The 12,392-nt window shown below is 48.8% G+C and overlaps 1 protein-coding gene across 2 annotated transcripts in view; it reads right to left on the bottom strand.

The window, feature by feature from the left end:
• The window catches only part of PIP4K2B (phosphatidylinositol-5-phosphate 4-kinase type 2 beta), a 50,236-nt gene that overhangs the window by 7,401 nt on the left and 30,443 nt on the right, over positions 1-12,392 (bottom strand). For both annotated transcript variants that reach the window (XM_083407882.1, XM_083407883.1), the window contains exons 7-9: positions 10,767-10,880; positions 5,173-5,431; positions 3,135-3,238 (exon numbers count right to left, since the gene is read on the bottom strand). In XM_083407882.1, the coding sequence (XP_083264008.1) occupies positions 3,135-3,238; positions 5,173-5,431; positions 10,767-10,880 (477 nt within the window). The remainder of the gene's footprint in view (positions 1-3,134; positions 3,239-5,172; positions 5,432-10,766; positions 10,881-12,392) is intronic.

Below are 12,392 nucleotides of genomic sequence, written 5' to 3'. Positions count from 1 at the left end.
ACTTGTAATACAAAAACACAAAAATATACAACATAGTAAGAAAACAGTAACTCCTGCCGCACATACACAATTTAAAGGCCGTAAATTGTATAATTAGCAATATAAGAGGAATGTTTTCGCCTGACCCCTAATATCCCCCCCACTGACCCACATCAATCACCCACTGAAAGAAGCTGGAGTTTTGCTTCCTCAAACATGTTCGCTTACAGACAAGCTATCTAATCACCTCCTCTGTGAGCTCTGGGCAGGAATACCCATGGGAGACCAGCAAGAATGAATGCTCAGCTGGAAGATGGGGCCCAGGCCGCGGGTCACCAAGATGGTCTCACAGGCACACCTACAAAGGCCCACAAGCAGGGTGTGGAGGAAGAGGGGGGCGGTGGGGGCTGGTCGCCCCGGGTGTCACCACTGAGAGGGGGGTGACAAACTGCTGGGCGGCACCCACCACGGGGCCTGCAGTGCGCCTGAGCAACACGTCTCTCTTGGGTGGTGGCTCAGGTGCCCGCAGGCACTGCTCTGCCCTAAACAGCCCGCCCGCCCCCTCCCCCTCAGCTGTAGGGTGCCTGAATGGGAGGAGGCAGGCAGACTCCTCGGAGGCCCTGCGGAGCGTCCTGCCCTGGCTGGCCCCGCCCCCCAGGGCGGCTGGCCCCGCCCCTGGGCACAGGGCATGCGCACTGCCCCAGGCACCCGATTGGCTTACTCCGCCGCCGCCCACAAGGTCCTGGTATGCCAACCCCTTCCTCTACGGCAGCCTTTCTCAACCTGTGGGTCCCCAGATGTTGTTGGACTACAACTCCCATCATCCCTGAGCTCTGGCCTTGCTAGCTAGGGGTGATGGGAGTTGTAGTTCAACAACATGTAGGAACCCACAGGTTGAGAACCGCTGCTCTACAGAGATTAGCCTTGACATATGGGTGGGGCTCAGAAGACAGAACAACAGCTCCCACAGTATGAGGAAGGTTAGTGGTAGAGCTAGCAAACATTTCTTGAATGTGTCACTCGTTTAGTCTTATGTTTCTGCAACCCCTGTGGTTTGAAAAATCCAAATGCCACACATACCCTGATTAAAAGGGCCAATTCCAGGCAAGGAAGGAAGCACTCTTGGGATTTCTTCACTGAACATGAAAAGGGCAAACTCTAGTAGTAGGACTGACTAGGCAAGCAGGTCGCAATTAGGTACAGTGGTACCTTGGTTCTGAAACGCCTTGGTTCCCAAACACTGAAAACCTGGAAGTAAGTGTTCCAGTTTTCAAACATTTTTCGGAAGCCGAACAACTGATGTGGCTGTCGGCTATTGTTTCTGGGGCGCCTGCACCAATCAGAAGCCGCGCCTTGGTTTTTGAACAATTCAGAAGTCAAACAGACTTCCGGAATGGATTAAGTTCGAGAACCAAGGTACCACAGTATTTGGCGCTTTGGGTTTTTTGCTATTTATTTTGCATTTTTATTTTTGAGGCCCGGGTTTCTCTCTTTCTGTTTCTCTTTCTTTTTGGTGTGGTGTTCTGTATGCAGCGTTCAGGTTTAGACCAGGGGCCGGCATGGGCCGGACAGTGCAGCATGACACTGGGAATTGCTTCTGTGCATGCATGCCCAGACGCCAAAAATTGCGCCTGTGCAGAAGCAATTTCTGGCATCTGGGCATGCGCAAAAGTGATTTCCAGAGCCGCGGAAGAAAGGCCCCGTGCCGCACCGGTTTAGCACAGCACGTGGGGACTCACTGAGCAGTCAGTTCGGGGGCAGCTCGTAGGCTGGTTAAATGGCCTCCGTGGGCCGTTTTTGGCCCATGGGCCTTGGGCTGCCAGCACCTGGTTTAGACTTATTACAAGTTATTGTTAAGTTTAAGTTAAGACTGCTGCAACTGGATTTCTTATGGACAGTGCCAATCCTGAATGTATTGGATTTGTGGCCATTCTGCTCCTTTGCCTTCAGTAGCAGTAAAGCTCTGCTGCATGAAATGCCTCTGGTCTCTTTGGGAATCCTGCAACGTGTTTAAGTTGTTACTCTGCTAGCTATACATTGGAATCTACTCCAGATCAATATTGAATAGAATTCACTGTATTTTTCGCTCTATAGGACGCACACGACCATAGGACGCACCTTGTTTTAGAGGGAGAGAACAAGAAAAAAAATAATCTCCCCCTCTCTGCTCAGCGCCCCTTCAGCGAAGCGGCAGGAGAAACGGAGCCCCTTCCATCTCTCCTGCTGCTTCGCTGAAGGGGCACTGCACAAAGAAGGGGAGATTTTTTTTTCTTGTTCTCCCCCTCTAAAGCAAGGTGCATTCAAGGTGCATTCGCCCAAAGCCTCCAGAGGTTTCAGGCAGCTACCTTGGAAGCCTGGAGAGCAAGAGGGGTCGGTGCGCACTGATCCCTCTCACTCTCCAGGCTTCAATGAAGGCAACCCAAAGCCTCTGGAGCACGGCGGGAGTTCCCGCTGGGCTCCGGAGGCTTCAGGTTCCTTTAGACCTGCTCTTTGGGGCTGGCGGGGGAAAGCGTTGCTTTCCCCCATCACCAGCCCCAAAGAGCAGGTCGGGGAACAGCGCAAAGGCTGCGCGCAGCCTTCCCGCTGCCCCCTGAGCTTGTGGGGCTGGCGGTGGGGGGAAGATCCCTGAAGCCTTTGGAGCGCAGCGCAAGTTCCCGCAGGCTTCAGGTTCCTTTTGCTGAAGCCAGGAAAGTCTTGCTCTCCCGGCTTCAGCAAAAGGAACCTGAAGCCTGTGGAGCGCAGCAGGAACTCTCGCTGCACTCTGAAGGCTTCAGGCAGCTATCCCTGAAGCCTGGAGAGCGAGAGGGGTTGGTGCGCACCGACCCCTCTCGCTCTCCAGGCTTCAGCGAAAGCAACGCAAAGCCTCCGGAGCGCGGAGGGAGCGCTCCCTCTGCACTTCGGAGGCTTCGCATTGCTATCGCTGAAGCCAAGGAGCCTGCATTCGCTCCATAGGACGCACACACATTTCCCCTTCATTCTTGGAGGGGAAAAAGTGCATCCTATAGAGCGAAAAATACGGTAAATGACAGACACAACTTCTTTAATTGATAAAGACGAGCGAAAAATGCCCCCCCCCCCCTTAACACTAGAATTGCAATCCATGAAATTTTCCAGCAATAGGTTCTGAACGAGCAAAAGGAATGGATTTGTCTTACCCCGTGTTTCACAGTTTTGGCAGCGTGCGCTGCTTTTTTCTTTGTGTCATACGGTGTGAGGATATCTATAATCGCCATGAAATAGACCTCCTTTTTAGGGGCACCTGATTACAATGAGAGAGGAAGAGAGAGAGGAAAAAAAACTGGTTAATCCAGGCAAAGAGTCATATTTAGGGCAGGCTGCCTACTCTTTGGCTAGCAAGCGCAGTTCAAGTATGACCAAATGTTTTTGTGGTTAGATCTGTGAGTTGAGGCCACCTTTCCAGCCCAACAGATGCAAATGGGGGGGGGTGACTGTAGTATCTTGCTGACAATCTCAATGTGGCGGAGCATGACCAGAAGTCAGCCGCTGCTCTGAGCATCTGCAGAGCGCCTCTCCAATTGGCTTCATGATGCTTGATTGGCAGTTGATTTGATTCCCACCGCCCCCCACTGCCTTCCCACTGCCAATGCACCAGCCCCCCTGGCTTTTGACTGGAGGGGTGGAGCAAGAGAAAGGACCACAATAATAAGGAAATGAAAAGCAAGTACTGCTCAGACACACCTAGCAGAGACCAACAGCTGTTAAGAGACAGGAGTTCTCTCCATGGAATTATCATGTTATTAAGATTAGTGATTTTCCAATTTTTAGGGAACCCGTAACAAACAGAAACCTGTGTGCATTTCAAAGGATTCTGGGATACAGTCTAGGCCACAGTCTGGTTTATGCAGGTATACTGACCAGACCTGCTGGGCCTTACGATTGATCCATGGGCACAGCAAGTGTGCCCAAAAACAGACCCAATGATCCCCGCTGTGGTTGCACATTGCTGGGGAAAGTCAGGGCTGTGTACACATACACACACATAAAATTTGCTTCCTATCCAGTGCATTCCCATCACTGCTTTGTGAAGACATGTACACAGTATGATACGCAGGCTGAGACCTTACCTGTCTGCGCACTGTCTCGCCAGAGTGGTGCATGCTCTGGTTATCTCCTGCTTGAACTTCTGCAACATGCTCTACGTGGGGCTACCTTTGAAGGTGACTCTGAAACTACAACTAATCCAGAATGCGGCAGCTAGACTGGTGACTGGGAGCAGCCACCAAGACCACATAACACTGGTCCTAAAAGACCTACATTGGCTCTCAGTACGTTTCCGAGAACAATTCAAAGTGCTGGTGCTGACCTTTAAAGCCATAAACGGCCTCGGCCCAGTATACCTGAAGGAGCGTCTCCACCCCCATTGTTCAGCCCGGACACTGAGGTCCAGCTCCGAGGGCCTTATGACAGTTCCCTCATTGCAAGAAGTGAGGTTGCAGGGAACCAGGCACAGGGCTTCCTCGGTAGTGGTTCCCGCCTTGTGGAACGCCTTCCCGTCAGATGTCAAGGAAATAAACAACAATCTGACTTTTAGAAGGCATCTGAAGGCAGCCCTGTTTAGGGAAGTGTTTAATGTTCGATGTTTTGTCATGTTTTTAATATTCTGTTGGGAGCTGCCCAGAGTGGCTGGGGAAACCCAGCCAGGTGGGAGGGGTATAAATAATAAACGATGATGAAGAAGATGATGATGATGGTGTTAGCCACAATCCATATCTATCCTGTAGATTTCTGAGAAATACTATATTCTGATGCATATTAAAATAAAATATTAAAATACTGTAATACATCAAACATTAAAAGCTTCCCTAAAGAGGGCTGCCTTCAGATGTCTTCTAAAAGTCTGGTAGTTGTTGTTCTCTTTGACATATGGTGGGAGGGCGTTCCACAGGGAGGGCGCCACCACCAAGAAGGCCCTCTGCCTGGTTCCCTGTAACTTGGCTTCTCGCAGTGAGGGAACCGCCAGAAGGCCCTCGGTGCTGGACCTCAGTGTCCGGGCAGAACGATGGGGGTGGAGACGCTGCTTCAGATATACTTCAGATATAATTTTGTTGCAAAATGCCTGTGGTCCGAGAACCTATCAACACAACACTCTGGCTTCCATCCAGAGGACTTTAGACTGGGTTTCCCATCTCCTCCTTTCCACCCTATTCACCCACACTGAACCCAAATACTCACTTTCATGGCTTTTCATAGCGTAGACATCCACGGAGGGATCAAACTCCCCAGGCCCAAAAAACCGGGGGAAGTTGAGAAGGTTGCCGGGACTGTCAGGCGGGGTCCCGTAAGAGCCAATGGGGTTCCCACCAATGCCGTCGTTCTCGCATTCTTCGTCTTCTGCCCGGTCCTCAACTTCCATCTCTTCTTGCTCAGCACGGTCCACGTCGTGAATCCCCACCAGCAAGCTGTAATCCATGATCTTCAGCTGAGCGAGAAACTGGAAGCCAACAGAAAGACAATTCTCTCTCTCTCTGTCTCCAGCTGCTCTGATCTCAAGCTCTGATCCTTTTCAAACTCCCCGCATCAGCTTCAAGACTCTAGTCCTCTCACCCTGGACTCCTGCATACTCCTGTACATTTCCGTTCTTCCTAATCCTTCCTTCTGTCCTGTTTTCGCTCTCTAGAATCAATTCAGAACCTATCTACCAAATTCACCCTTTTGCTCCAAAAGCCCCCATTCTCCATACCAGCAAATGACAAAGGCAAAATTTATTCTGGAATTAAGACTGGAGGAACACTTCATTCACCATATATATATATATGGATTGTGGGCTGTTGTGCGACTGTTCCAGCCAGAACCGTGTGCAGTCCTGACCAGGTGGCAACAAGAACTCTGTTTTTGATGCACCGGTTTGATCCTGGCAGCTCCTGAGGGCATGATTCTCTGCCTCTTTTCTGTTAGCCTCCTCTGGGTTCAAATAACTGCCCTTCCTCTGCGCTCCCTATATATATATATATTTATAGGAACTCAAACACTGAGATCCTGCTCTGTTCCAGTAACAAGAAGCCGAAAGCACCAGCCTGAAGATGACGAGTGAGACCTCGTCGAAACGTCGCCTAGACACCCCAACTTTTACACGGGAAGACACCCGAGGACACCAAAACCTGCATTCCTGTACCCGTGAAAATCTACGAAAGCAAATATCTCACCTCTACGGGGAGGAAACCTTCCAGCTGACAAGAACCTACGAGAAACTAGAAATCCGAAGAGCCACCATCTTATGTGATCTCTTGTTCCTACGCAACTGCCGAGACAACAACTTAATTCCCACATGCTTCCAACTTAAATTCCACTCTAAAACCCCAGCTACCGAAAGGATCCTGAAACGAACTGAACTATCTCTAATCAGAAACGAACTACACAAGAAAAGATACCTACTAAACCAAACCAACAAAGATCTACTCACTCTTCACCTCAAACTCTGTAACAAAATCCACCCTGCACTCTGGGACAAATGCAAACAACTAGCCGTCTGGAGAGCTGAAACGGAGACCTCACACAAGACAGACACACACACCAACAAACTCCACAAACTAGAGAAACGCCAGAAGCCCAGCCACCCTCCACAACAACCCATGAAACAAACAGTACATAACATATCAGACAGGATCCTCACCTCAACTGAAACCAAAGTACTCTCCAAAGGTTTCAACTTTGCAGTCGCCCCGAGACGCATCCCCACGGAAAACATCATATGCGGAGTCGAAGCTAGCCTAACCAAAATCAATCCAGATGAAGCCAATAAAATCAGACTTGAAGTCACCAACATCCTCTGCTCCAGCAAACCACCCAGAAGCAATTTACACAAAGAAGAACAGAAAGCACTCACCAACCTGAGGAAAGACAACAACATAATCATTCTCCCAGCAGACAAAGGTAATGCCACTGTTGTGATGAACACATCAGACTACCAAACAAAACTATCAAATCTACTCCAAGACCCTACCTACCAACCTATAAAAACAGATCCCACCACCTATCTGGAAAAAACCACCAAATCCAAAATAAAAGCCTCTCCTATCAGTGAAGAAATCCAGCTAAGAATCATCCCCAGAGAAAAATCATCCAGATGCCCCAAACTCTACGGCCTCCCCAAGATACACAAAGAAGGAACACCACTCAGACCAATAGTCAGCTCCATAGGCTCACCTCTACAAAATCTCGCTAAATTTCTCGCCAAGCAACTTCAGCCCTATGCAGAATCCATCTCTTCACACGTTCCAAACTCCTTCCAGTTCATAGAAACAATAAAGAAGCAAAACCTACAACCCAATGACCTACTTGTGAGCTTCGATGTTGTATCTCTCTTCACACAAGTGCCCATTAATGAAGCCTTGACAGCCATTCAAAACAAATACAATCCCCCCGAATACATCTTGGACCTGACCAACCACTGCCTAACCAACACGTACTTCATCCACAATGGACAAAGATACAAACAGATAGAAGGAGCACCTATGGGATCACCCCTCTCACCGGTCATCGCTAACCTGTACATGGAACACTTTGAAACCAATGCTTTAGACAAGTCAGAACACAAACCCAAACTTTGGCTCAGATATGTTGACGACACCTTTGTAATTTGGCCACACGGGAAGGAAAAACTGGATAGCTTCCTCACACATCTCAACAGCCTACACCCCAAAATACAATTCACTATGGAAATAGAAGCCAACAACCAACTTCCCTTCCTTGACGTCCTAATCTACAAAAAACCTGATGGCTCCCTAGGACACACTATCTACCGGAAAAAAACACACACCAACCGCTACTTACATGCACAATCACACCACCACCCTGCACAAATAAACTCCGTAGCCAAGACTCTCATCTCCAGAACCAAACGCCTGGCTGACGAAGACCACTTGACAACTGAGTTACAGAATCTCTCAAATGTGTTAATTGCCAATGGATACCAGCAAAACAGGGTTACGAAGCTAATCCAAAAAGAAACACCCCCCAAAAACCAAGACACAGAAGAAAACAATGGCATAGCCCTCCTTCCTTATATCAAGGGCACTACAGATAAAATTAGCAAAATCCTCCATAAACACAATATCAAAACAGCCTTTTGCACCAACCAAAAAATAGCCAATATCCTCAGAAACCCCAAGGATAAAATTCAGTTGGAAAACCAAGGGGTCTATGAAATACCCTGCAAAGTCTGCCCAGCCACGTACATTGGACAAACAAACAGACGAATAAATGCACGGATCGCAGAACACAAGAATGCCGTCAAAAAAGAAGAAAAAACTTCCTCTCTTTTCCAACACATGAAAGAAACAGGACACGAAATTAATTTTGCAGATTCCAAATTGCTCTTTAACATGGAACATCACCACAAGAGAATAATCATGGAAGCCATCGAGATAGAGAAACACCCTCACAACATGAACAAGCGTGACGACACATCCCGCTTGCCAGACATCTGGAAATTAGCCCTCCCCACAAAATCTGACACCAGATCCAGAGGCACACAGAACGCCATCACCAATCAACCACACCAGACCCAAACCCAGACCCTCTCCACAGATAAATTACAGACACCATCCAGTAGCCAAACCAGGGTGGCACCTCCGGATGCTGCACCCCCCTGCAATCCCTACACAGATCTGGCTGGCACAGGCCACAAAACCACAGCTCGCCCCTATACACGAAGCCAAGCCAGAGCACAACCAAGTGCAGTACAGCCATCTTCTCAGAAAAACTCTTCACAAAGTTCAAGAGTTCAAGACACGAAGGCTTTAGCAACTAATCCACACCTAATGACCCACCTAAGTGTGATTCAGGAAATCACTCAAGAAATCACTCAAGATATCCCTCAAGTAATTAAGGAACAAAAGAAGAAAAGGCACACTAGCCTGGGAACCTCCTCTCTGCCCAGAACATTGGAGGCTATACACCACACCTCCTCAACAGTATTTATAGGAACTCAAACACTGAGATCCTGCTCTGTTCCAGTAACAAGAAGCCGAAAGCACCAGCCTGAAGATGACGAGTGAGACCTCGTCGAAACGTCGCCTAGACACCCCAACTTTTACACGGGAAGACACCCGAGGACACCAAAACCTGCATTCCTGTACCCGTGAAAATCTACGAAAGCATATATATATATATATATATATACACACACACACACACACACACACACACATACATATACACACACATATATATGAGAATATATATGAATGAATATATATATATATATATATGAATATATATATATCCCAGGCCTAAGTATTCCCATGCCAGTGACTCACACAGAAAAGCGGTGTGTGGAGGCAATTTCCACCCTGGGTGTGGGTGGGTGGGTGTATATACACACACCACACACACACACACACACACACACTTCCAGGGTGGAAACTGGAAGGAGGCAAACTCAGAGAAGAAGCTGGGCTTCACCTCTTTGAAGTCAGGCGATTGTGCTGCATTTTTGTGTTGGCCCAATCCTACCGGGAGCGCAGAGGAAGGGCAGTTATTTGAACCCAGAGGAGGCTGACAGGAAAGAGGCAGAGAATCATGCCCTCGGGAGCTGCCAGGATCAAACCGGTGCACCAAAAACAGAGTTCTTGTTGCCACTTGGTCAGGACTGCACACACGGTTCCGGCTGCAACAGTCGCACAACAGCCCACAATCCTCTTATGTCTGGGAAGTCAGGTGACTCCAGATAACCAATCCAGTGCCACTGACTGGCTGATGCAAAACTCCTGCCTTTGTCCAGCCCAGGCAATTTGTCCTTGAGGGAGACCACTGCATCTACCTTCTGCGCTCCTGACTATTGGCTTTCACGTCATCCTGCTGTCAGACAATTAATCACCAGCCGAAGGCACTTGTCCACCTCTGAGCCTGAGCACCAAACACTTGGGAAGACAGGGCGAATGAAAACCTGGGTGAGTGGGCACTCTGGCCTCACTCAAAGCTCGAATTCAAACATACCGTATATACTCGAGTATAAGCTGACCCGAATATAAGCCGAGGCACCTAATTTTAGCACAAAAAGCGGGAAAACTGATTGAATCGAGTAGAAGCTGGTTCACCACACCACAAACCTGGTGGCGGCAGTGGCGGAGGAAGAACACACAGCCCAAAAGGGCTGCTTTCGGGCTGCTCATTCCTCCTCCTCCTCCAACAGCGGCAAAGGCGGCGGAGGAGGAAGGGGCAGCCTGAAGGGGCTCCTTTCTGGCCGCTCGTCCCTCCGCCGCCGACTCACTTGAGTATAAGCCGAGGGGGGCTTTTTCAGCATAAAAAATGTGCTGAAAAAGTCGGCTTATACTTGAGTATATAAAAAGGTAAAGGGTCCAGTCGTGGCCGACTCTGGGGTTGCGGCGCTCATCTCGCTTTATTGGCTGAGGGAGCCAGAGTATAGCTTCCGAGTCATGTGGCCAGCATGACTAAGCCGCTTCTGGCGAACCAGAGCAGCGCACGGAAACGCCGTTTACCTTCCCGCTGAAGCGGTACCTATTTATCTACTTGCACTTTTGACGTGCTTTCGAACTGCTAGGTTGGCAGGAGCAGGGACCGAACAACAGGAGCTCACCCCATCGCGGGGATTCGAACCGCCGACCTTCTGATCGGCAAGTCCTAGGCTCTGTGGTTTAACCCACAGCGCCACCTGTGTCACTCGAGTATATACAGTACTTCAATTCATGCCCATAAGCATTCTAACTTACAGGGGTGAAATGAGTCTGCAAAGGTCCCCCATCTATCCTATCCAGGTTTGTGGACAAGCTTTCCGCTCATTCGCATTTTCACTCAGCAAATCCTACCTCGACGTCTCGCTTCAACTTCTCCAAAAAGTTCTTTTTGCTTTCCTCTCCAACGTGGAGCTTTTGGCCTTCATTCAGAAAGTCGTTGTCCTTGAAGGTCGGCAGGTCCTTGGCCTAGAGAGAAGATGGAACTGGAATAAGTGCAAAAAATATATATAAATCCCTCAATTTCACGTCGAGGCTGGATGAGATCCAAAGAGGTCACATCTATCCAGGAAAGAGGCCTTGGTCATAACAGGATGCTCACCGAAAAATGTCAGCTCTCTGAGGTTATAGGAAAGGCAAATTCGACGCTGGAAGCATTTAAGGAGGGGATGAAATATACAACGGGAATTATCGGCCCGGGAGCTACTGGGGGCGAAAGCTCAAACACCCAGAACAATACTCTCTCTGACACACATGGCACAACTCTTCTGGCAGCAGACTGAAAGGCACCAAGGGCTGTAATGTCTTCTGAGGCTGCAGGGTGACTTTTCCAACCCTGGGGAAATTTTGGTTTCCTCTGGTTTGTTGGGACTATAAAAAGCCACAGTGCTGCCACACTTAGTACACGAGTCCTGGGTGCAAGTTCTCTCTTCCCCATCTCAAGAATGACAGTGTAGCCTTGCGGACGGGTCAAAGCGGCCTGTCTACAAAACTCTTATTGCTGGCTGTCAACAACACTAGCCAGAAATAAATCTTTCCTGTTTAGGGACAAGTTCTTGGATCAGCCGATTCTGGAGACAAGGAGAAAGGGAAGATATTCTGGTTAGGAGTTTCCCAGAGTTATCTGTCTAGACGCCTGGCAATCAGATATTAGGAACACCTAAAAGGGTTCAGGTGTTCAGAATTCTTACGTCAAAATCTGCACAAAGCAGAATATCAAAATCCTACAGCCTTATATGTAGCATTTTAACTGCTCTTAACGCGGGTGGCGCTGTGGGTTAAACCACAGAACCTAGGACTTGCCAATCAGAAGGTCGTCAGTTCGAATCCCCGCTATGGGGTGAGCTCCCATTGCTCGGTCCCTGCTCCTGCCAACCTAGCAGTTCAAAAGCACGTCAAAGTGCAAGTAGATAAATAGGTACCACTCCGGTGGGAAGGTAAACGGCGTTTCCGTGTGCTGCTCTGGTTCGCCAGAAGCTGCTTAGTCATGCTAGCCACATGACCCGGAAGCTGTACACCGGCTCCCTCGGCCAATAAAGCGAGATGAGCGCCGCAATCCCAGAGTCGTTCACGACTGGACCTAATGGTCAGGGGTCCCTTTACCTTTACCTGCTCTTAGTACAGATTTAGGAATATGACCCATTTGACTCTCTTACTCACATATATCTCTTCATCTCAATCTTCATCACCAATATTCATCAAACATGAATATTGTATCTACCGTGGGCTCAAGTACTAGCGGTGACGAGGGCCTCAAGATCATGGGTGGAAGCCTAGATCTTCCTCTTCTGCATTTTTCAAAAGTCAGCATGTATGCTAACAACTATAGCCAAATGGGCAATTTTATTCCTTCCGCAACTTCCTTATGTGTGAGTGAAAAGACTTCTCTGCACTGCGCTGCTCGTGATCTTCTGGGGCAACTGCTTATTGGGCAAGGTTAAATGCCATTTTCAATAACCTGCAATCACAAAAGTTTGATTT

Source organism: Podarcis tiliguerta (genome assembly GCF_965153285.1).
Source record: "Podarcis tiliguerta genome assembly, chromosome: 13".
Taxonomy (NCBI): domain Eukaryota; kingdom Metazoa; phylum Chordata; class Lepidosauria; order Squamata; family Lacertidae; genus Podarcis; species Podarcis tiliguerta.
Note: the sequence above shows the minus strand (reverse complement) of the source record. Positions and strands in the feature narration are given on the sequence as shown.